Source organism: Oncorhynchus gorbuscha, linkage group LG11, assembly GCF_021184085.1.
Source record: "Oncorhynchus gorbuscha isolate QuinsamMale2020 ecotype Even-year linkage group LG11, OgorEven_v1.0, whole genome shotgun sequence".
Lineage (NCBI taxonomy): Eukaryota > Metazoa > Chordata > Actinopteri > Salmoniformes > Salmonidae > Oncorhynchus > Oncorhynchus gorbuscha.
The window spans coordinates 51,183,186-51,208,729 of NC_060183.1; the positions used below are offsets into that span (position 1 = coordinate 51,183,186).

At 43.8% G+C, this 25,544-nt stretch overlaps 1 protein-coding gene across 2 annotated transcripts in view; it reads left to right on the forward strand.

Annotated features, from left to right (window-relative positions):
- Positions 1 to 25,544, forward strand: part of LOC124047864 (leucine-rich repeat transmembrane neuronal protein 4-like) — a 77,050-nt gene that overhangs the window by 37,644 nt on the left and 13,862 nt on the right. Inside the window, exon 2 of one of the 2 annotated variants that reach the window (XR_006841136.1) lies at positions 3,469 to 5,179. Coding sequence is in view for 1 of the 2 variants with exons in the window: in XM_046368188.1 (XP_046224144.1) it covers positions 3,469 to 5,108 (1,640 nt within the window). In the remaining variant the exon portion in view is untranslated. The remainder of the gene's footprint in view (positions 1 to 3,468; positions 5,180 to 25,544) is intronic. The other variant, XM_046368188.1, reaches the window with a different exon arrangement.

Below are 25,544 nucleotides of genomic sequence, written 5' to 3' on the forward strand. Positions count from 1 at the left end.
CATCTGTGTGGCCCTCTGAATGATTGTCTCAACCCAAAGTGGCCCCCTTACAAAAACATATTGAGTAACACTGCAGTAACCTTACAAAATGTGGAAAAAGTCAAGGGGTCTGAATACTTTGCAAAGGCACTGCAGGTTAGGGCATTCTGAATGAGGGCATTAGGGCATTACTTTTTTTTCTCAAACAGCAGCAGAGGTTGGTATTTAATCTCACTAAGGAAAAACAACACTTGCCTTTATGAACTATACTCCCTCGTCTTTTCTTACTAGCACTAACTTTGTTGATAGCTACTTTATTAAGGGAAAAACGGCTTACAATAATCACGTTTCCTTCAACAGTTTTTATGCGAGTACTGTATAAAAGAACATCTCGACAGCTACGGTATGATGGAAACGTTTCGGTACAATTTTACAAATGCTGACAGATCATTTGTTCGTTTGACATGGTGGGATCTTTTTGTGTCTGTAAGATTAATTATGCAAGAAATTGCGGTGGAAATGCCTTTATGCGTAAATCTTGATATAATAACCATCATATTGAAGAAACCTGGAGTCACAGATGGAAAGTGTGGTGAAAGTGCATGGTGATGAGATTGATGCTACAGTTGAAGTCGGAAGTTTACATACACCTTAGCCAATTACATTTAAACTCAGTTTTTCACAATTCCTGACATTTAATATAGTAAAAAGATCCCTGTTTTAGGTCAGTTAGGATCACAACTTTATTTTAAAAATGTGAAATGTCAGAATAATAGCAGAGATAATTATTTATTTCAGCTTTTATTTATTTCATCATATTCCCAGTGGGTCAGAAGTTTACATACACTCAATTAGTATTTTGTAGCATTGCCTTTTAAATTGTTTAACTTGGGTTAAACGTTTCGGGTAGCCTTCCACAAGCTTCCCACAATAAGTTGGGTGAATTTTGGCCCATTCCTCCTGACAGAGGTAGAGTACTGAGTCAGGTTTGTGGGCCTCCTTGTTCCCACATGCTTTTTCAGTTCTGCCCACACAGCTTCTATAGGATTGAGGTCAGGGCTTTGTGATGGCCAATCCAATACCTTGACTTTGTTGTCCTTAAGCCTTTTTGCCACAATTTAGTAAGTATGCTTGAGGTCATTGTCCATTTGGAAGACCCATTTGCAACCAAGCTTTGACTTCCTGACTGATATCTTGAGACGTTACTTCAATATATCCACATAATTTCCCTCCCTCATGATGCTATCTATTTTGTGAAGTGCACCAGCCCCTCCTGCAGCAAAGCACCCCCACAACATGATGCTGCCACACCCGTGCTTCACGGTTGGGATGGTGTTCTTCGGCTTGCAAGCCTCCCTCTTTTTCCTCCAAACATAACGATGGCCATCATTAGTTTTGGAGCAGTGGCTTCTTCCTTGCTGAACGGCCTTTCAGGTTATGTCAATATAGGACTCGTTTTACTGTGGATATAGATACTTTTGTACCTGTTTCCTCCAGCTTCTTCACAAGGTCCTTTGCTGTTGTTCTGGGATTGATTTATACTTTTCACACCAAGGTACGTTCATCTCTAGGAGACAGAACGCGTCTGGTGTTTATACTTGCGTACTATTGTTTGTACAGATGAACATGGTACCTTCAGGTGTTTGGAAATTGGTCCCAAGGATGAACCAGGCAATTTTTTTTCTGAGGTTATAGCTGATTTCTGTTGATTTTCCCATGTCCACCTCCAATTCACTCAAATTATGTCAATTAGCCTATCAGAAGCTTCTAAAGCCATGATATAATTTTCTGGAATTGGTGGTTGAAAAATTAGTTTTAATGACTCCAACCTAAGTTTATGTAAACTTCTGACTTCAACTGTACATTCAAATAAATAGCAAGGGTCTTTTTCTGGTGACGTGATGATCGATGCTTGACTGCCATTTGACAAATACAAATATCGCTCTTATCAATAATAATTTCATAATGTAAGTAGCCTCCCCACTCAGCCTATCCGCACCACTGTGTCTGTGAGCTGTTGGCTAGAGTGCATGTGCCAAGACCAGAGTCGGCACATTTGATATTTAACGCAACAGACTTTGTGACAAAACTATTGGTAGAGTTGAAAATGCAATGGAAACATATTGAACTTTAGATTTTTATTCAGTACATGAAAATTTAAGCGAAGTACATTTTGTGTGACCTACGACATCACACACTGATTTTTATCTGCAACAAGTCAGTATGGTGGAAACACACCACTGGTGGGGAAATGCGCATATTTTCTTTATGCAGATTGTTGAAAATGTCGCCAATTCGATGAAAACCTAGCATCTGACTTTGATATGCGGTTGGCTCACATAGCTACCTTAATATGAATGCAACAACTGTGTCGCTCTGCATACGAGTGTCTGCTAAATTACTTAACATACATTTACATTTCATATATACGCTTCAATATTCAATTGTTTCATTGTTTCATTGAGGGCGTGATATCTAGCATTCATCAGTGGCATGGTGTGCAAGTTATGTCATTTCAGGAAATAGGGAATTTTTTCACATTTTTGTCCTCACGGATATCAAACAGGAAACACTGCTCTAGAGAATGGGTTGCTTTGATCAGGGGCCCCATGTCAATGTACTGTACGGAGCCTCTGATCACACAGTCATCCATCCATAACCTAGAGAACCTCCTCGATTACACTGAAGTAACATTCCAGCTGAAGGTGCCACTTCATGGACACATCAGTTCTCGAGGGAATTCAATTTTGCTAACTGTCACGTCACACTGTCTGTCTTTATGCGCAAAGGGAAGACATCACACAGCAGGCAGCAATGTGCCTCAATTAGAGCTAAATCTACAGGTGTTCTTGTTTCCTAACAAATGGTTTAAAATGGGGACAAGACGTTATTATCAGCTGCACAAAAAGAACAAAGCAGAGAAGAATAGGATCAAAGCATTGAATCACAGAGGGGGTGAGAGGAGTGTTATGTGTCAAGACAAGTAGGGTCTTGTCTCCTGACTAGTTTATCAGGGCATAAGTCTGTAGTCTGTGTGCTGTCTACTGCAGCATTAGAAATGCAAAGAGCTGTAACACAAGACTATGAGCCTTGCACAGATTCACCGGGGTGAAAAGGGAGCACAATTACTCAATACAAACATTGTGTGTGTGCACTTAGACATTTTTGCCATGTCAATCAACAGACCTTGAAAGCGTAATATTCATAATGCACTAACTGTTGTACACCAATCTCATATTGATTGCAACGAGAATATGAAAACATGATGTATAGGTGTTATATGTATTAATTTAAAATCAAATATTTTTCAGAATATCCTTTTACAATGTACGGAACATCCTTGAATGTGGCAATGATGAACGTACTCTAATTGAACTATAAAATCATTAATATTTATAATTTTATGGGTATTTCTGTCTATGTGGATTAGTAAGAATTCCTTTCTAACATGCCTGCTTCTTCTCTCCCTTTCTGTCTCTCTATCCGTAGGTTCTAAGCTGCGTGATGGACGACTGGTGCACCTCCCACTCCTCCTGCTCCTCGTCCTCCAGGCCCTGCTGCTGCTCTGCTCTGGTGAACGCACCTGCCCCCACAGCTGCCGTTGTGATGGGAAAATCGTCCATTGCGAGTCAGCTGGCTTCTCAGATGTCCCTGAGAACATCTCAGTGGGCTGCCAAGGCCTCTCTCTCCGCTACAATGACCTGCACACACTGCTCCCCTACCAGTTTGCCCACCTCAACCAAATCCTCTGGCTCTACCTGGACCACAACCAGATCTCTGCTCTAGATAGCCGGTCCTTCCAGGGGGTCCGCAGGCTTAAAGAGCTGATCCTCAGCTCCAACAAGATCTCTCAGCTCCACAATGCCACCTTCCACGGGGTGCCCAACCTCCGCAGCCTGGACCTGTCCTACAACAAGCTGCAGATGCTGCAGCCGGGGCAGTTCCACGGCCTGAGGAAGCTGCAGAACCTCCACCTCCGCTCAAACGGCCTCACCAACATCCCCATCCGGGCCTTCCTGGAATGTCGCAGCCTGGAGTTTCTGGACCTGGGCTACAACCGTCTCCGGGCCCTCACCAGGACCACTTTCCTGGGGCTGCAGAGGCTCATGGAGCTGCACCTGGAGCACAACCAGTTCTCCCGGATCAACTTCTTTCTGTTTCCACGTCTTGCTAACCTGCGGGGGCTCTATCTGCAGTGGAACCGCATCCGAGCAGTCAACCAGGGCCTGCCCTGGAGTTGGCACACGCTGCAGAAACTGGACTTGTCTGGCAACGAGATCCAGACCCTGGACCCAGCCGTATTCCACTGCCTGCCCAACCTACAGATCCTCAATCTGGAGTCCAACAAACTGTCCAACGTGTCCCAGGAGGCAGTGTCTGCCTGGATATCTCTGACCTCCATCAGCCTGGCGGGTAACGTGTGGGAATGTGGGACAGGCATCTGCCCACTGGTGGCTTGGCTGAGAAACTTTCGAGGCACTAAAGACACCACCATGATATGCAGCAGCCCAAAGCATCTCCAGGGAGAGAAGATCATGGAGGCTACGAGGAACAACGGAATTTGTGAGGAAACAGACTACTTCCAGACAGAAACTCCTTCCCCGACACCAGATTTCATTGAGACGACACCCGACCCAACCCCTGCTCCCACCAGCCCCCCTCCACCCCTGCCTCCACCTACCACCCTGGCCCCCCTACCCCCACCTCGGCCTCAGCCCCTTCCCCGCCCGACCTTCCCAAGCCGGGTAGGAATTGACCCCAGAGACTCCCCTCCCCAGGCCCCACCCTCCCTCCGCAGCCTGGTGGTGACTCAGCCCCCAGAGCTGGAGCTCATGTCCTTCCACAAGGTAGTGGTGGGCAGTGTGGCGCTCTTCTTCTCCATGTCGCTCATCCTGACCGTCATCTATGTGTCGTGGAGGCGCTACCCGAACGCTGCACGACTCCTGCAGCAGAGCTCCGTGGTGGGCCGCAAGCGACGGAAAAAGAGCCCCGAGCCAGAGCAGAACCTGAGCTCCCAGCTGCAGGAATATTACATGAGCTACAACCCGGCTGCCACCCCGGAGGGTTTGGAGGTGCTCGGCAACGGGACTGGGTCCTGCACCTGCATCTCTGGCTCCAGGGAATGCGAGGTATGACCAGTCACATGAGCCTTTAAAAACAAAACCCCAAAAGCAAAAACACAAAGGCTCAAGAAAGAGAGGTAAATCCTTTATCAGGCATACACTGTTAAACCCCCATGCAGCTTTTGTAATTGTATTTTTAAATCGTCACTGTATGTCTAATACATCACTGTGTGTGTTTATTTAATGAAAATAACTTCAAAATATATTTTTTATCATTTAATTCCCTTTGTCCTTTCAAATGCTCAGCCTGATTGTGTGGGCGTTAGGAAACAAATGTGAAGATATTTATATACACAGCCCTGATTGGCTGATGGTCTAGAGCCCAACCCCTTACCCAGATGAACAGTCATTGGTCTATTATAATCAGATTGCAATGTGATATCATGTGGGCCAAAAGTTCCATCCCACCTGAACAGGCTGAAATTGCAGGCGTTGTTTTCAAACCGCTCTTACACGAAAACTGCATTTTCACAATATCAAAGTGTTATTTTGACCACATAGTGCAAAAAAGTCATATATAATGGGGTAAGCACCCTTGAATCTTGGTTCATAATACAGTCGACTTAGAACCTTGACGGTTTCCAATTATTTCTGCGGTTTTGATTCATAAATCGAACCAGACACTGGAAACGTACATTTTTTTCATTTAGAACCAGGAGGCAATGGCAACCTAGCTCGGGTTCAGGGAGCTGCATTATTACACTGCCACGTGTCATGTTCGGCTCTCTGGCTTTAATGCACTTTGTTTAGTTTTTGGTTTGTATAGTTTATTTACCAATCACCTTATTTTCGTACAGCGTTGTGCTTCAGTAGCATTTTGAGGCACAATATTTAATCATGCACATGATGAAAAGCAAAAGCATTTTGCATGGCTCCAGTGACACATCCTGTATACACTGTTCCTGCTTTAAGGTCTCACATAAGCCATTGATACGGCATCATGGCTTGGCTCCTTGGATGGTTAGATATACTGTAGATTAGTCACAACATCATGTTTGTTATGTTTACTACACGCATAATATGTGTGTGTTTAATCTATAGGGGTATTTCTTTAAAGGCCAAAATTAAAGACAATGCAGGAATTATTTTTGGGCCACTAGCTAGTTTACAGTACATTACCCCGTCTTGACCTAACTGAGAAGTGAAGCTCTCCAACTCATAAGATTCCTAAAAACAAACTCTATTCAAGTCTATTCAAGCCAAGTCACAACATGGATTAATGAGGTATTGATCAGCATTAGTAGGATCCCCCATAATAGAGCGACTGGACCTGCCCTGGCTGCCTGTCTTCTAATGTGGCAGAAAAAGGAGAGGTGGGGATCAACATGCTCCCAGTCTCCATGGCTGGATGCCTATTACTGGTGGCTTATTTAATGGACCAGTCTGCAGTTGCAACATCAAATGATGGACTTCTACATTAATGATATGTACCCATTGATTCTTGAAGATTATAACTTATAGATGCCTCAAGAGCTTAGTTCAACTGTCGTACCCCATCGGAACCTAAAATATCAGCTTGTTTTAGTCCAATGTTTGTACACAAAGTAAATGTAAATAAATACTGAAAAGCCTCGAACCATGGTTAAAACTATAGTGTAGATATCATGAATGGTCAATCCTTGCATCCATCTATGAATTTGAGTGTGGTTGTATTTCTCCAGGCCCGTCCCTGAGCTTTTTACCTAAACAGGGCCGGGGACTATTCGAACTGCTGATTGCCGCTTTAACGGCCTCGGTGGTCCTATACGAGCCGCATGGGGGCGGAATTGCAATATACTGTAGAGATAGCCTGCACAGTTCTGTCATACTATCCAGGGCTATGCCCAAACAGTTTCTACTTCTAAAGATCTTCTACTTTTTTCTATGAGCTTCTACTTTTAAAGATCCAACTCTCCAGAAATAAGTCCCTCACTGTTGCCGCTTGTTATAGACCCCCCTCAGCTCCCAGCTGTGCCCTGGTCACCATATGTGAATTGATTGCCCCCCATCTATCGTAAGAGTTCGTACTGTTAGGTGACCTAAATTGGGATATACTTAACACCCCGGCCATCCTACAATCTAAGCTAGATGCCCTCAATCTCACACAAATTATCAAGGAACCTACCTGGTACAACCCCAAATCCGTAAACATGGGCACTCTCATTGATATCATCCTGACCAACTTGCCCTCTAAATACACTTCTGCTGTTTTCAACCAGGATCTCAGCGATCACTGCCTAATTGCCTGCGTCCGTTATGGGTCCGCGGTCAAACGACCACCTCTCATCACAGTTAAATGCTCCCTAAAACACTTCTGCGAGCAGGCCTTTCTAATCGACCTGGCCCAGTTATCCTGGAAGGATATTGACCTCATCCCGTCAGTAGAGGATGCCTGGTTGTTCTTTAAAAGTGCCTTCCTCACCATCTTAAATAAGCATGCCCCTTTCAAAATGTTTTAACTAAGAACAGATATAGCCCTTGGTTCACTCCAGACTTGACTGCCCTTGTCCAGCACAAAAACACCCTGTGGCCTACTGCACTAGCATCGAATAGTCCCCACAATATGCTACTTTTCAGGGAAGTCAGGAACCAATACACACAGTCAATTAGGAAAGCAAAGGCTAGCGTTTTCAAACAGAAATTTGCATCCTGCAGCACTAATTCCAAAAAGTTTTGGGACACTGTAAAGTCCATGGAGAATAAGAGTACCTCCTCCCAGCTAACCACTGCACTGAGACTAGGAAACACTGTCACCACTGATAAATCCACGATAATCGAGAATTTCAATAAGCATTTCTCTATGGCTGTCCATGCTTTCCACCTGGCTACCCCAACCCCAGCCAACAGCTCTGCACCTCCCCACAGCAACTGGCCCAAGCCCCCACCCGCTTCACCTTCACCCAAATCCAGACAGCTGATGATGTGAAAGAGCTGCAAAATCTGGATCCCTACAAATCAGCTGGGCCAGACAATCTGGACCCTCTCTTCATAAAATTATCCGTTGCCATTGTTGCAACCCCTATTACTAGTCTGTTCAACCTCTCTTTTGTATCGTCTGAGATTCCTAAAGATTGGAAAGCGGCCGCGGTCATCCCCCTCTCATTTTAAAGATAAACTTGTGTCCGTTTTCAAAAAGGCTTTACTGCGAAAGCACACCATGCATTAACTTCTTGCGTCGAGCCATCCCGGGTCTGGGATTGTGACTACATCCTCAAGACCATTACCATAACGCAACGTTAACTATTCATGAAAATCGCAAATTAAATGAAATAAATATGCTAGCTCTCAAGCTTAGCCTTTTGTTAACAACACTGTCATCTCAGATTTTCAAAAATATGCTTCTCAACCATAGCAAAACAAGCATTTGTGTAACAGTATTGATAGCTATTGATAGCTAGTGTTAGCATTTAGCGTTAGCATTCAGCAGGCAACATTTTCACAAAAACCAGAAAACCATTCAAAATAAAATAATTTACCTTTGAAGAACTTCGGATGTTTTCAATGAGGAGACTCAGTTAGATAGCAAATGTTCAGTTTTTCCTGAAAGATTATTTGTGCAGGAGAAATCGGTCCGTTTTCTGCGTCATGTTTGGCTACCAAAAACACCCGAAAATTCATTCATCAAAACGCCAAACTTTTTTTCCACATTAACTCCATAATATCGACTGAAACATGGTAAACGTTGTTTAGAATCAATCCTCAAGGTGTTTTTCACATATCTCTTCATGATATATCATTCCTGGAAGTCTCCTCTCTGTCTCAATCACATGGATGAATGCGAGCAGCTTGGAGATTACACAGCAATTTCAACAAAGGACACCGGGCAGACACCTGGTAAATGTAGTCTCTTATGGCCAATTTTCCAATGATATGCCTAAATACGTCACAATGCTGCAGACAACTTAGAGAAACGATAGAAAGGGCAGGCTCATTCCTGGCGCTTACACAGCCATATAAGGAGACAATGAAAAACAGAGCCTCAAAAATCCTGCTCATTTCCTGTTTGAAGTTTCATCTTGGTTTCGCCTGTAGCATCAGTTCTGGGGCACTCACAGATTATTATCTTTGCAGTTTTGGAAACGTCAAGGGTGTTTTCTATCCAAAGCTGTCAATTATATGCATAGTCGAGCATCTTTTTGTGACAAAATATTGTGCTTAAAACGGGCACGTTTTTTTATCCAATAATGAAATAGCGCCCCCATAGGTTGAAGAGGTTAATGTTAGTTCATCACCTAGTCACAGAAAACCATACAGCCATTTTCCAGCCAAGGAGAGGGCTCACATTGTCAGAAATAGCGATTAAATTAATCACTAACCTTTGATCTTCATCAGATGGCACTCATAGGACTTCATGTTACACAATACACAATGTATGTTTTGTTCGATAAAGTTAATATTTATATCCCAAAGATCTCAGTTTACATTGGCGCGTTATGTTCAGAAATGCGTTGTCTCAAACAAACATCCGGTGAAAGTGCAGAGAGCCACATCAAATTACAGAAATACTCACCATAAAACATTGATAAACGATACAAGTGTTAAACATACAGATAAAGATAAACTTCTCCTTATTAATGCAACCGCTGTATCAGATTTCAAAAAGGTTTTACGGCGAAAGCACATTTTGCGATTATGTTAGGTCAGCCCCTAGCCACAGACACCCACACAGCCATTTTCCAGCCAAGGAGAGCGCCAAAAAAGTTAGAAATAGCATTAAAAGGAATCACTTACCTTTGATGATCTTCACCTGGTGGCACTCCCAGGTCTCCATGTTTGTTTTGTCCGATAATGTCCCTCTGTATGACCAAAAACCTTATTTTTGTTTGCGTGTTTTGTCCAGTAATCCGAATGCTTAAGGCGCGTGCACTAAATCAGACTAAATGTTTTTTTAAAGTACAATAAAAGTTAGTAGAAACATTCCAAACAATGTTTAAAATCAATCCTCCGGGTGTGTTTGTCATAAATAATCAATAATATTTCAACCAGACAAAAGCTTTGTCAATAGGAAAGGAGAAAAAAGAAAGGCGTGTTCCCAATCAGGCACATGGCTGATGTCTGGAAATTTCCTCTGGCCTCTGATTGAAAGTGGTGTATCTCCCTCATTTTTTCAGAGTAAAAGCCTGAAACAATGCCTAAAGAATGGCCACATGTAGAGGAAGCAACAGAGCTCACGAACTGGGTCCTAAGTCTTTGTATGTTGGATAGGCTTTCAATGGAAAAACAGCCTTTCAAAATAATAGTACTTCCTGGTTGAATTTTCCTCGGGTTTTCGCCTGCCATATCAGTTATGTTAGACTGTCAGACATCATTTTAACAGTTTTGGAAACTTTAGATTATATGCATATCCTATCTTCTGGGCCTGAGTAGCAGGCAGTTTAATTTGGGCACGCTTTTCATCCAAAATTCCGAATGCTGCCCCCTATCCTAGTGAAGTTAACAAACCTCCAAACAAGCTTCAACGCCATACAACACTCATTCCGTGACCTCCAACTGCTCTTAAATGATAGTAAAACCAAATGCATGCTCTTCAACCGATCGCTGCCCGCACCTGCCCGCCTGACTAGCATCACTACTCTGGACGGTTCTGATATGTGGACAACTCAGTGTCTGGATACACTGTAAACTCTCCTTCCAGACTTACATTAAGCATCAACAAATCCTCCTTCACTCATGCTGCCAAACATATCCTCGTAAAACTGACTATCCAACCGATCCTTGACTTCAGCGATGTCATTTACAAAATAGCCTCCAACACTCTACTCAGCAAATTGGATGCAGTCTATCACAGTGCCATCCGTTTTGTCACCAAAGCCCCATATACTACCCTCCACTGTGACCTGTATGCTCTCGTTGGCTGGTCCTCGCTATATATTCGTCGCCAAACCCACTGGCTCCAGGTCATCTATAAGTTTTGCTAGGTAAAGCTCCGCCTTATCTCTGCTCACTGGTCACCATAGCAACACCCCCCCGTAGCACGCGCTCCAGCAGGTATATTGTACTGGTCATCCCCAAGGCCAACACATCCTTTGGCCGCCTTTCCATCCATGTCTCTGCTGCCTATGACTGCAAAAATCACTGAAGTTGGATTCTTATATCTCCCTCACTAACTTCAAGCGTCAGCTGTCAGAGCAGCTTACCGATCGCTACAGGTGTACACAGCCCATCTGTAAATAGCCCATACAATCAACTACCTACCTCATCCCCATATTTTTTTAATATATTTTTTTCTCTTTGGCACACCACTATTTCAACTTGCACATCCTCATCTTCACATATCTCTCCAGTGTAAATTGCTAAATCGTAATTACCACTATTGCAACTATTGACCTATGTATTGCCTTACCTCCTTACGTTTGCACACACTGTATACATATTTTTATATTGTGTTATTGACTGTACGTTTGTTTGTCCCATGTGTAACTCTGTGTTGTTTTTGTTGCACTGCTTTGCTTTATCTTGGCCAGGTCGCAGTTGTAAATGAGAACTTGTTCTCAACTGGCCTACCTGGTTAAATAAAGGTGAAATAAAATAAAACATTTGTCCCACCGCCTGCCAGACTGCAGTAGCTAATGCCTTCTTCAGCCTAGTGTCTCCAACCGCTTAACTCAGCAGTGTGTTTAGTAAAATAGTAGAGGGCATAGTGGAAGGGGCATTCGGTTAGCTCCCGCCTGTTTTGGGAAGATTTATGGTAATCATAAAAGAGCCTTAGCAATACGGGTAATCCCAAAGCTTATGATAGGGCTGTTTAATGCAGATGGATGCCCCAGGCCTGCCAGGATGAGGCACTTATTTATACCCAATACCAGGGTAATTACAATCACCAGCCACCAGCACCACGTCTACGTTTGATCTCAGGAAGCATGTTTCCCTGTACAGATGCACTGTTTTATCAATGGATACGCACCTGAAGTGATTTAGTAAAATGGGATTATTTATGCTCCGAGAGGTATCGTTTTGGAAGGAGGAGAGAAAAAAGTGACAGAAAGTAATGTGTTTATTAAACTCAACTGGAAGGAACCAAAGATCACAGTAAGCAAAATCTAAAACCCTGTAAATGTTCGGTTTGTATAATGAGTAAATTAATCTACACACTTGTGTGTTTACAGGTTGAATGAATGATACTACTATAGTGCAGCAAAACAAAAGAAGTCCACAGAACCTATGTTATCCATATGAATGATCACTTTATAAACAACATTGTTTACCCTTACTGCTCACTGCAGTTTGCGAATTGTTTTATCAGGTTTGATTTTTGCCTTGTTGTCTATGCAGCTAAGTAAGCCTCCAGCGTCATTCATGGTAATAAAAGTATAAGGCATTTATTTGATTTGACAACACCGACGTCCAATTTTCATTCGGCACAAAACCTTTTCTAATTATTTTTAAACGCCTCACCTTTTGTGAGTTATTTGAGAAATATTTCATTTAGCACCTATAGGCACCAAGCCATTCATTAAAATTCCTCTTAATGGCTAAGCTCCTCTATGACAAGCAGAGCTGTTGCGTGGCTAATTCTTTTGCACTCTGTCAACATGTTGTGCCCTTAATCCATGGAGATACAGAGACCTCGTATTACCTGCAAAGTGATTAACTCAACTTTAAAGGCTGGAATATTATTTCTGATTGGAACTTCATTTAATTCAATCTGAGTTTTCTCTCAGACAATGCATGGATTTTCCCGGAAGGGGATCCCAAGGCTTGTACTTTCTTGTTTTCATGGAAACATGCCAGTGCAATGTAGCCTTAGTACAAATGTGTTTCTCCCCATTACAGTGACAAAGTGAATCTCATCATCTCAAACATACACAGACATTTCTTTTCTCCCTGTCCTCTGCAAAGTACTAAAGGGGGTCTACAGCAGTTTTTTTTTCTATGGTATGTTGTTGCTCATTTCGGGGAATGTTTAATAATTGAGCAGCAGGCGTCAGCTCGGTTTAGCTTGATAAAAGAGCCATATTGCCGACCAGCACAGCCTTTCATTATGGCTCAGTGCAGTGCAGGCAGTCCCAACGGAAAGCGGTGAGAAAGACTGTAAGTTGCGGCCCATCCTCAAGAGGAGGACGAGAGAGGAATGCTGCATGCTGGGTCAAAGCCCAATTAAAGCACAAGGGAGAAAGGATCAGAGATGGTGTGATTTTTCCTCTGAGGCTGTTTCAGTTTGGTCATGAAAGGTGTTTGGACTCACAAAAACGTAAATTGTTATGATGTCAAGTCTGGTTTACTGTGCAAGTGTCAATAATATGATTATAACTGGGGAACACAAAACTGGGTAGTTTACACAGAGGTAGTTTACACAGAGGTAGTTTACACAGAGGTGGTTTACACAGAGGTGGTTTACACAGAGGTGGTTTACACGGAGGTGGTTTACACAGAGGTGGTTTACACGGAGGTGGTTTACACAGAGGTAGTTTACACAGAGGTGGTTTACACAGAGGTAGTTTACACAGAGGTGGTTTACACAGAGGTAGTTTACACAGAGGTAGTTTACACAGAGGTAGTTTACACAGAGGTGGTTTACACAGAGGTGGTTTACACAGAGGTGGTTTACACAGAGGTGGTTTACACAGAGGTGGTTTACACAGAGGTGGTTTACACAGAGGTAGTTCGTACAGAGGTATATTTCTCGCCTATAAATCAAAAGTATAATAATTGAGAGGAAGTCTTGTGCTTTATGTCCTAAAAGCTCAATGCTATGCTTCATGCTCTGAAAGCTCAATTGGAACAGATTTACATTCAGACATCTCCAAAACACTTACATTTGTGTTCAATTTCGTGTACACTACAATGCCCCCCTCTGATATTTCCTTTCAAATAGAGAGAACGAGTGTATTCTTGCCAGTGGTAATGGAAAATAGCACTGAGACACAAACTGAGAGCATAGTCACAATAAATACATTTTCGTATGGTAGAAGTCACAACAGATGTTACACATATTTGAGTTTGTTGACTGAAACAATGAACCCCTCAGGAAATAATAGCCATGATTTGATGATATAAACTGTGGTTAGGTGCAATTAATGGAATACTTTTACCTTGAAGAGTGCTCATCAGAATTAGCATTCAATCAGCATGACAGTTTGAGTATTACTATGGTGCATAGCTTCAATTGAGTTAGGCCACTTTTCCCCATCAGGCAATTATGAGCTACACTGCTTACCGCTACTGGAGAGAACTATTTCAATCAGCTGTTAAATGACAGAACATTGTCTGCTTCCTCCATGATTATGGTCAAGATAGGACATTTAAAGTGATGCTCAAAGGTTTAAAGAAAATAATTTCATAGTTTTTAAATAAACTTTTATGATAGATCTCTGTCATCAGCAACCATCCATCATTTGCTCAGGTATATTAGCAGAAACATCAAGTCAAACATAAAGAAAAGGGATGAGCAGTTTTATGTCCCTTTTATTCTGAAACCTGACAAAGCAACATTTTTTAATTTTATTTATTAAAACAAAAAAACAGAAGATACTTATTCACATAAGTATTCAAATTGAGCTCAAGTGCATCCTGTTTCCATTGATTATCCTTGATGTTTCAACAACTTGATTGGAGTCCACCTGTGGTAAATTCAATTGACATGATTTGGAAAGGCACACAACTGTCTAGAAAAAGGTCCCACAGTTGACAGTGCATGTCTGAGCAAAAACCAAGACATGAGGTCAAAGGAATGTTCCATAGAGCTCTGAGACAGGATTGTGTCAAGGCACAGTTCTGGGGAAGGGTACTAAAACATTTATGCAGCTTAGAAGGTCCCCAAGAACACAGTGGCTGCCATAATTCTTAAATGGAAGAAGTTTGGAACCAACAAGACTCTTTCTAGAGCTGGCCGCCCGGCCAAACTGAGCAATCGGGGGAGGGAGGTGACCAAGAACCCGATGGTCACTCTGATAGAGCTTCAGGGTTCCTCTGTGGAGAACTTTCCAGAAGGACAACCATCTCTGCAGCACTCCACCTATCAGGCTTTTATGGAAAAGTGGCCAAATGGAAGCAACTCCACAGTAAAGAGCACATGACAGCCTGCTTGGAGTTTGCCAAAAGACACCTAAAGGACTTTCAGAACATGAGAAACAAGATTCTCTGGTCTGATGAAACCAAGATTGAACTCTTTGGACTGAATGCCAAGCGTCACGTCTGGAGGAAAACTTGCACCATCCCTATGGTGAAGCATGGTGATGGCATCATCATGCTGTGGGGATGTTTTTCAGTGGCAGGGACTGGGAGACTAGTCAGGATCGAGGGAAAGATGAACGGAGCAAAGTACAGAGAGATCCTTGATGAACACCTGCTCCAGTTCGCTCAGGACCTCAGACTGGGGGCGAAGGTTCACCTTTCAACAGGACTACGACCCTAAGGCACTGCATTGTGTCTAGGAGCAGTGCGGCTTGGTTGGGTCGTGTTTCGGAGGACGCACGACTCTCGAGCTTTGCCTTCCGAGTCCGTACAGGAGTTGCAGCGATAAGACAAGACTGTAACTACCAATTTGGATAGGACGAAATTGAGGACAAGAAAGGGGCCAAAAAATGTAATAGAAAAAATAAGACTGTAACGTAACAAAATGGGGTCTGAATACTTTCCAAATTGCTTGCTCACACTTTTTCAGTTCTGCCCACAAATGTTCTATATGATTGAGGCCAGTGCTTTGTAATGGCCACTCCAATACATTGACTTTGTGGTCCTTAAGCCATTTTGCTTAGGAAGTATGCTTGGGGTCATTGTCCATTTGGAAAACCCATTTGCGACCAAGCTTTAACTTCCTGTCTTGAGATGTTGCTTCAATATATCCACGTAATTTCTCCCTCATGATGCCATCTATTTTGTGAAGTGCACCAGTCCCTCCTGCAGCAAGCACCCCCACATCATGAGGTTGCCGCCCCCGTGGGATGGTGTTCTTTGACCTACAAGCCCCCCCCCCTGTCCTCCAAACATAACAATGGTCATTATGGCCGAACAGTTCTATTTCTGATTCATCAGACCAGAGGACATTTCTCCAAATGTATGATCTTTGTCCCTATGTGCAGTTCCAAACTGTAGTCTGGCATTTTTATGGTGATTTTGGAGCAGTGGCTTCTTCCTTGCTGAACCGCCTTTCAGGTTATGTCTATATAGGACTCGTTTTACTGTGGATATAGATACTTATGTACCTGTTTCCTCCATCATCTTCACACGGTCCTTTGTTGTTGTTCTGGGATTGATTGACACTTTTCGCACCAAAGCACGTTCATCTCTAGGAGACAGAACGCGTCTCCTTCCTGAGCGGTATGTTGGTTGCGTGGTCCCATGGTGTTTATACTTGCGTACTATTATTTGTACAGATGAACTTGGTACCTTCAGGCATTTGGAAATTTCTCCCAAGGATGAACCAGACTTGTGGAGGTCTACAATTTTTTTTATGAGGTCTTGGCTGATTTATTTTGATTTTCCCATGATGTCAAGCAAAGAGACACTGAGTTTGAAGATAGGCCTTGAAGTACATCCACAGGTACACCTCCAATTGACTCAAATTATGTCAATTAGCCTATCAAAAGCTTCTAAAGCCATGACATCATTTTCTGGACTTTTCCAAGCTGTTTAAAGGCACAGTCAATTTAGCGTATGTAAACTTCTGACACTGGAATTGTGATGCAGTGAATTATAATTGAAATAATCTGTCTGTAAACAATTGTTGGAGAAATTACTTGTTTCATGCACTGAGTAGATGTCCTAACCGACTTGCCAAAACTATAGTTTGTTAACAAGAAATTTGTGGAGTGGTTGAAAAATGAGTTTTAACGACTCCGACCTAATTGTATGTAAACTTCCGACTTCAACTGTATACAGTGGGGCAAACAAGTATTTAGTCAGCCACCACTTAAAAAGAGGAGAGAGGCCTGTAATTTTCATCATAGGTACACTTCAACTATGAGAAACAAAATACAGAAAATCACATTGTAGGATTTTTAATGAATTTATTTGCAAATTGTGGTGGAAAATAAGTATTTGGGCACCTACAAACAAGCAAGATTTCTAACTCTCACAGACCTGTCACTTCTTCTTTAAGAGGCTCCACTGTCCTCAAATCATTACCTGTATTAATGGCACCTGTTTGAACTTGTTATCAGTATAAAAGACACCTGTCCACAACCTCAAACAGTCACACTCCAAACTCCACTATGGCCAAGACCAAAGAGCTGTCAAAGGACACCAGAAACAAAATTGTAGACCTGCACCAGGCTGGGAAGACTGAATCTGCAATAGGTAAGCAGCTTGGTTTGAGGAAATCAACTGTGGGAGCAATTATTAGGAAATGGAAGACATACCAGACCACTGATAATCTCACTCGATCTGGGGCTCCACGCAGATCTCACCCCGTGGGGTCAAAATGATCACAAGAACGGTGAGCAAAAATCCCAGAACCACACGGGGGGACCTAGTGAATGACCTGCAGAGAGCTGGGACCAAAGTAACAAAGCCTACCATCATTAACACACTACGCCGCCAGGGACTCAAATCCTGTAGTGCCAGACGTGTCCCCCTGCTTAAGCCAGTACATGTCCAAGCCCGTCTGAAGTTTGCTAGAGAGCATTTGGATGATCCAGAAGAAGATTGGGAGAATGTCATATGGTCAGATGAAACCAAAATATAACTTTTTGGTAAAAACTCAACTCTATGTATTTGGAGGATAAAGAATGCTGAGTTGCATCCAAAGAACACCCTACCTACTGTGAAGCATGGGGGTGGAAACATCATGCTTTGGGGATGTTTTTCTGCATAGGGACCAGGACGACTGATCCGTGTAAAGGAAAGAATGAATGGGGCCATGTATCGTGAGATTTTGAGTGAAAACCTCCTTCCATCAGCAAGGGCATTGAAGATGAAACGTGGCTGGGTCTTTCAGCATGACAATGATCCCAAACACACCGCCCGGGTAACGAAGGAGTGGCTTCGTAAGAATCATTTCCAGATCTCAACCCCATAGAACATTTTTGGAGGGAGTTGAAAGTCCGTGTTGCCCAGCAACAGCCCCAAAACATCACTGCTCTAGAGGAGATCTGCATGGAGGAATGGGCCAAAATACCGGCAACAGTGTGTGAAAACCTTGTGAAGACTTACAGAAAACGTTTGACCTCTGTCATTGCCAACAAAGGGTATATAACAAAGTATTGAGATAAACTTTTGTTATTGACCAAATACTTATTTTCCACCATAATTTGCATATAAATTCATAAAAAATCCTACAATGTGATTTTCTGGATTTTTTTATCTCATTTTGTCTGTCAAAGTTGAAGTGTACCTATGATGAAAATTATAGGCCTCTCTCATCTTTTTAAGTGGGAGAACTTGCACAATTGGTGGCTGACTAAATATTTTTTTGCCCCACTGTATATGTTTATTATTGTGATGTCTTGTTTGTTATCATCATGAACATCTTGCTACAGCTAGCGATAGAAACAGGTTACTGTTTATCTCAAAGGCTGTGAAAAGTCAAACTGAAAACCAAATGTACAGTATTAAGATTTTGTGTAAGATATTTCCATGTCATAAGATTTCATGTCAAGTATAACTGCCTTTTTGATCTCCTTCTCCTACTCAAAAAGAGCTGCCCGTTTTTCAAAGCTCACTACATACGTAAGAAGCTGAAATGTTCTTTGATTTCAAGTAAACAATAATCTGGTTTCATGTCCTGAATATTCTCTAGATTCTAGATCTCACTGGTGACGTGATCTTATACAGTGCATCAGAATCATCGGATTGTGCTCCGTGTTCCAATATAATATCATCAGGCAGAGGCATGAATAAAAATCAGTGTCAAAGCAGTGCCACTAGTTGAGGCATTGTTCAGACCGACACAGCCCACTGTTTGCTTTTCCCACGGCTAATTTACCCTCCAGTACATTTCACTTGACAAGTGTCCCTCTAAAAAACGTTTACTGCAGGGATGGGCAACTCCAGTCCTTGCGGGCCAGAGTGGTGTCACATTTTTTCCCTATCAAACACAGCTGATTAAACTAATTTAATTTTGCACTAAGATCATGATTAGTTGATTATTGGAGTCAGCTGTGTTAGCTGGGCCTGGGGCAAAAGTGAGACACCAATCAGGCCCCCGAGGACTGGAGTTGCCCATCCCTGATTTATAGAACACTTTCATTGAACACTGCCATTCTGTTTCTCTCTATCTATCTATCTCTCTCTCTCGCTCTCTCTCGCTCTCTCTTCGGCTTTAAGTAGCCATTAAGTACTCAAATCACGCATTCCACTGAGGCTTGTTAATGAATATGTAATAGCTTCTGGTTTGATATTTTGTACCCATTTTTCAAATCCGGTCTCATCCCCACTAACGGGATCTATGGTCTGCTAGAGAGCTGCTTAATGTGTTGGTCATCCGATTTTTTTTTCACTATTATTTTATTATTAATTAACTGATTTGTTAATCGATTCAGTGAGCAGATCACAATTGTCTATGTAAAGAATGGAGGTGTGGGGTAGTCTCATGGTTGAGTGGAGGGTTTAGGTGGTGAATGATGAACTAGTCCTTGAACACTCTCTCCATTGTCTAGCTCCACTACATCACACTCCCATTGACTCTCTAAAGGAGAGGCGAAATCGGTCTATAAAAAAGGCAGTGACTGACGGAAACGAGACTAAACAGCACTGAGCCCAGTGAGGCAAACAAATGATGCCCCTGATCGTTCTTACATGTTGATATCCTGAGCTTGAACTCCTCAACTGTGTCTCAGTAGCAGGATTTTGTTCCTGCCTAGATTGCAAATTGGTGCCGATGTGCAGTAGTTTCCCGGACGCCTTGTGTGAAAACTGTGGCTGCATGGATAGGATACCCCAGGCTCGTGCAGACTATTCCCTCATCCCAATCCCCCAACACTACAATCCCTACTGAAGTGTTTATTAATAGCTACATCTGGCACCACGGTGGGTCCTGAAGCTAAGACAAATAGGGAGAGCCAGAGTCTGCCTGTTTTACAGCAGATCTGACACTGACAGTGCGGGGAGAGATTCTATGGCTGATCTGTTGCTGTGACACTGGAAGGAAACAAACGCAGTGGCAGTGTGAAACCTCATGTAAAAGACCTACCCCCTCCATTGCCTTAAATTGAATTTTGTAATCTTCTACCTGCTCCTGTTTCATTTTGCCACCGGCGCTGGCAGACACTTTGTACTGTGTCCACAGATAACAGTAACACCTACCCACCTTCCAGTTCACCCACACACACTGCTGTAGCCTACATACTGCTACGCAGACACACATACACTGGCTACACACACACAATATGTCGAATCACACACAGCCGGTGATTGGGAGTGTGTTATTATTTAGAACAGACAGTGTCGTCCAAGCGCAGGTCTTCAGTGTCAAGCCATTTGTCTTATTAGAAACCTCAACCCCCTTGTGCTGCCGTTCCCTCCCCACTTCCTGGTATCACTGTGGTCCATAAGTAAGAAGAGGTCAATTAAGTGGGCTGAGGGACAGAGAGAAAAAAGCCTCCAGGGATTCAACTGCAATTGAAAGCAAAGAATGAGCTGCTCCTGCACTCCTGTTTCTATTTATATCAAGAGGAGGGATCAAGGATACATGGATCCATCTCCCGAGATATGCTTAAGACAGTCCTACAGCTCTGTCTGTCCCTCTACTAGTGATGAGTCGTTCACGAACGAACGGTTCTTTTTTGACATATCTTTTGGGTGAACTCCAAGAACCAAACCGCATCTGTGATAGACGTTCATGTGTTGTTGTTTTTTTTCATACTGTTACTGCAACTGTTCTCATTTTGCAGTACTGAACAAAGAGCCATTTGGGAGCCAAGTGAACGTACAGTTATGAATATAACTACTGTTCCCTGGGGGGAACGAGGTATAACATACTATGGAGAGGCAACGACCAATCATGTTCACCTGAAATCACGCCCAACAGGTCAATGGATGCCAAGCCCGCCCTCAGAAGCCCCAACTTTCTGGCTTTTATACCGGGGCTCGCATTAATTTCCTCAAATCAAATCAAATGTATTTATATAGCCCTTCGTACACCAGCTGATATCTCAAAGTGCTGTACAGAAACCCAGCCTAAAACCCAAAACAGCAAGCAATGCAGGTGTAGAAGCACGGTGACTAGGAAAAACTCCCTAGAAAGGCCAAAACCTAGGAAGAAACCTAGAGAGGAACCAGGCAATGAGGGGTGGCCAGTCTTCCTCTGGCTGTGCCTGGTGGAGATTATAGCAGAACATGGCCAAGATGTTCAAATGTTCATAAATGACCAGCATGGTCAAATAATAATAATCACAGTAGTTGTCGAGGGTGCGGCAAGTCAGCACCTCAGGAGTAAATGTCAGTTGATCGATCATTAAGAGTATCTCTACCACTCCTGCTGACTCCAGAGAGTTGAAAACAGCAGGTCTGGGACAGGTAGCATGTCCGGTGAACAGGTCAGGATTCCATAACCTGCCCAGGGACTGCGGTTGAAAATTAGCCGGCTGGCTAAAACCGGCACTTTTACTGAAACGTTGATTAATGTGCACTGTCCCTGTAAAAATAAAATAAACTAAACAAACTAAACATAGCCGCATGCAGAACAGTTGAAACTGGAGCAGCAGCACGGCCAGGTGGACTGGGGACAGCGAGGGGTCATCATGCCAGGTAGTCCTGAGGCATGGTCCTAGGGCTCAGGTCCTCCAAGAGAGAGAAAGAAAGAGAGAAAGAAAGAATTAGAGAGAGCATACTTAAATTCAAACAGGACACCGGATAAGACAGGAGAAGTACTCTAGATATAACAAACTGATCCTAGCCCCCGACACATAAACTACTGCAGCATAAATACTGGAGGCTAAGACAGGAGGGGTCAGGAGACACTGTGGCCCCATCCGATGATACCACCGGACAGGGCCAAACAGGAAGGATATAACCCCACCCACTTTGCCAAAGCACAGCCCCCACACCACTAGAGGGGTATCTTCAACCACCAACTTACCATCCTGAGACAAGGCCGAGTATATCCCACAAAGATCTCCATCACGGCACAACCCAATGGAGGGAGCGCCAACCCAGACAGGAATTCAGTACCGCTCTTCAACGATCCCAAACTACATAATGGTGCAGGGCCAAAATATATTATACCTCGTTCCCTCCTTCAAGGAACAGTAGCTATATTCATAACTGTACGTTCCCTTTCATTATGTCACTCGGTGTAACATGGGACAAACAAGCCAGCTCGGAGTGTACCAAACTAGGAGGCCCACGGCAGCCCAAGCACACAAGGGTTCCACCAGCCTCAAAAGGGGGTTTCAGAAGCCTAATACTTACCAGATACCTGAACTTTGAGAGCCCCATATAGGGAATCAGAACCTGCTGCCACTTGGATATGCATACTGACATGCTGCCACTGCAGCCCAAGTCTATAGACCCCACAGTTTCAAGAACAATACCTACCTTGTGAGCCTGAAATGTCAGAAGTCACACAAGGAACCACAACACCTATAGTTTCTTGGTAAAGCGCACATACATGCTGCATAGCATCAGAGTCAATGAATCATGGCAGCCCGGGGCTCAAGCCCACAGGAAACTGTGGTAACCCTGATGAATGCGCAATTTACACACTGCTGCACCCCAAGGCATCCCAAGGCTTAAACCCACAGGGAACTGTGGTAACCCAGATAGATGCGCAACCTGCACACTGCCAAACACCCTCTCCCGGAGCCATAACAACACTATGAGCCACACTGGGAACAGTTACATCCAAGCAATAAAACTCACAATGGTATGTTGGGAACCCCAACTCGCTGCAGCACACATGTCACCAATCCTTATGCCCTTGAACAATGCACAAGAAGCTGCCACACCCCTAGTGGAGTAAGCACACACACCGCTAGGCAACCCTTTTCCTTTGCTATCATGTGCTAGGGAGATCCACAATCCAATGAGAAAGATGCTGCTTCGAAAGCGCCCTACCCCGAGTTGTATTAGCGAAACGGACAATAAGCTGGTCACAAACCCTGGTTCTTCCTTTAAATGTTTTGAGCATAAGTTGCAAACTTTTGTGGTAGATGGTGGCAGATTGTGGTAAATTTCTCCGTTCTGGCAACAATGGCTGACACTTAAATAACGTGCCATAGAATTCTGCGGAACCCCATAGACTGTGCTGCAACTTTTAAAGGAAGAACCACTGTATCCTTGGTCCTATCCATATATGTGCGTAAAGTGTGCACCGGACACAGGCCATGGCACCTCTGTTGTTTACCGGAAGCAAAAGGAGGAGGTGAGAAAGGGAACAGCTTGAAAGAAAAGCAAGTGACCTGTTAGACATGGGCATAACCTTGGGAGAAAAAGCTGCATTAAGATGTAACATCACTTTGGAGTCCCCAGGCCCACACTCCAAATAGGAAGGCTGTACTGATCCCCAATGCTCTTGGCCAACGCCAAAGCCATGAGCAGGCAGTCTTGTATGAAAGGACACTCTGAATGGTTCTATGGGAGACTCACACAGAGCATCAAGGACCAAAGCCAGGTCCAATGTCGATGCCATGGGCTTAGACACTGGCCTTTCGGGAACCACACCATCAGAGGATGAGACTACAGGGTAGAGCCGTCAATCCCTACATGACACGCCGAGATGACTGTCATATAAACCTTCAATGTGGAAAAAGAAAGGCCCTGCTCAAAAAGCTCTTGTAAGAACATCAAAATGTCCAACAAAGAGGTCCGAAGGGGGGGGGGGAGAAACTAATTTAACCTGAAACCAATCCTGAAATGCGAGCCACTTATATTACCCTCTTGTAATCACGGTCGAGGGTAAACTCCTAACCGTCAAATTCAATCTTTCAAGAGCCATACCCACAGATCTGTCGTTGGGGTTGACAAACTGTCCCTTGCGCCTGGGACAATACATCCTGACAACACGGAATCCTCCCCAGGTCCCCGCCCAACAGGCGGACGATTTTCGGGAACCAGGGTAGTCTGGGCCAATAGGTGCCACCAGAATCAGACCCTCCTGCCAGACCCTCTCGACAGTGGCCTGAATCAGGTCCACCGGAGGAAATGCATAGAACAGGGTTCGAGGCCACTGATACACAAAACCATCGATTCCCAATGGAGCACCCAGATCCCTCATTGAGAAGAAAAGATGATAATGCGTATTTTCTTGAAATGTGTGAAGATTTATGCGCCGAAACTGGTCACATATCTGGTCCATATCTGCACAACCACTGAGGGGTGCAGTCTACACTCCATAGAGATGGGACCCCCTCTGGAAAGTAGATCTGCACCCACGTTGAGGGATCCGGCAAGATACTCCATACGAGCGGCTAACGGGCCAGGTTTAGGAGATAGAGAGACCCCCCCCCCCCCCGCCATTTGATCTACGCCACCACCGTCCTGTTGTCGGACCTTACCAACACATGCTGGCCCTCTAACATCGGAAGGAAACCCCACAGCGCTACCAAAACAGTATCTCTAGGTAATTGTTATGCATCGCCCATTGCACTGTTGATCAAAACCCTCTTTCCGAATAGCCCACACACAGTTCTCCCCAACCCAGTAAGGATGTGTCTGTTGTGATCAGCCTGCAGGACACTACCCGTCCCATGGGTCTCTCCAAGGAGTCAACACCCTTAGGCATGACGAGGATACCTTGAGCAATTGCTGGCGGTGATGAGATGAGTCCAGACGCGTAGCAATCACCTAGCACTGAAATAGACGCATCAACAGAAGTCCCAGAGGCACCACAGCTATCATAGAGAAAATCAGACCCAATAACTGCAGGCACAAGTGAAAAGGCACAGAGTGCCCCAACGGAAACCGTGCCAGACAGCCGGAATGCGACCTTACTCTGTTGGGACAAAAATGCATGATTCAGAACTGAGTACAGAAGCAGACCCAGAAACTGAGTGCACTGAGCCAGAGTCAAAAGGATTTCTTGTGATTCCTTATGAACCCCAGAGACTGAATTTGGGAAACCAGTGTAGCAGTGTGTAGCTCAACAAGTTCCCTCGACTCCGATACGACTAGCCAATTGTCCAGATAGGCCAATACTCTGATCCCCTGGCATTACACCATTGCCAAAGCCATCGCCATCACCGTAAAAAAGGTTCAGGGCGATAGGGAGAGCCGAACGACAGCACCAGAAACCCGTAGGTCACATCCTTGAAATTAAACCTCAGAAACTTTCTGTGGGAAAGATGTACAACTACATGAAAGTACGCATGTTCAGATCTACGGACATGAACCAATCGATGGGACACACCGACTGCAATAGCCAGTGAAGTGTGAGCATTTTGAACTTTGCAAACCTTGAGGTGCATGTTTAAAACACTCGAGTGCAGGACTTCTAGGACCATTGACTTAATGATGAAAAGGAGGAGGACACACAGAAAACTACCCCCTTGTCACAGTCCTCATCACCATCCTCATCACTCATGGTGAAACTGCGCATGCCAGCCACTGGACATAGCATGCTGCCAGTCTCCCATACATTATCTCCTT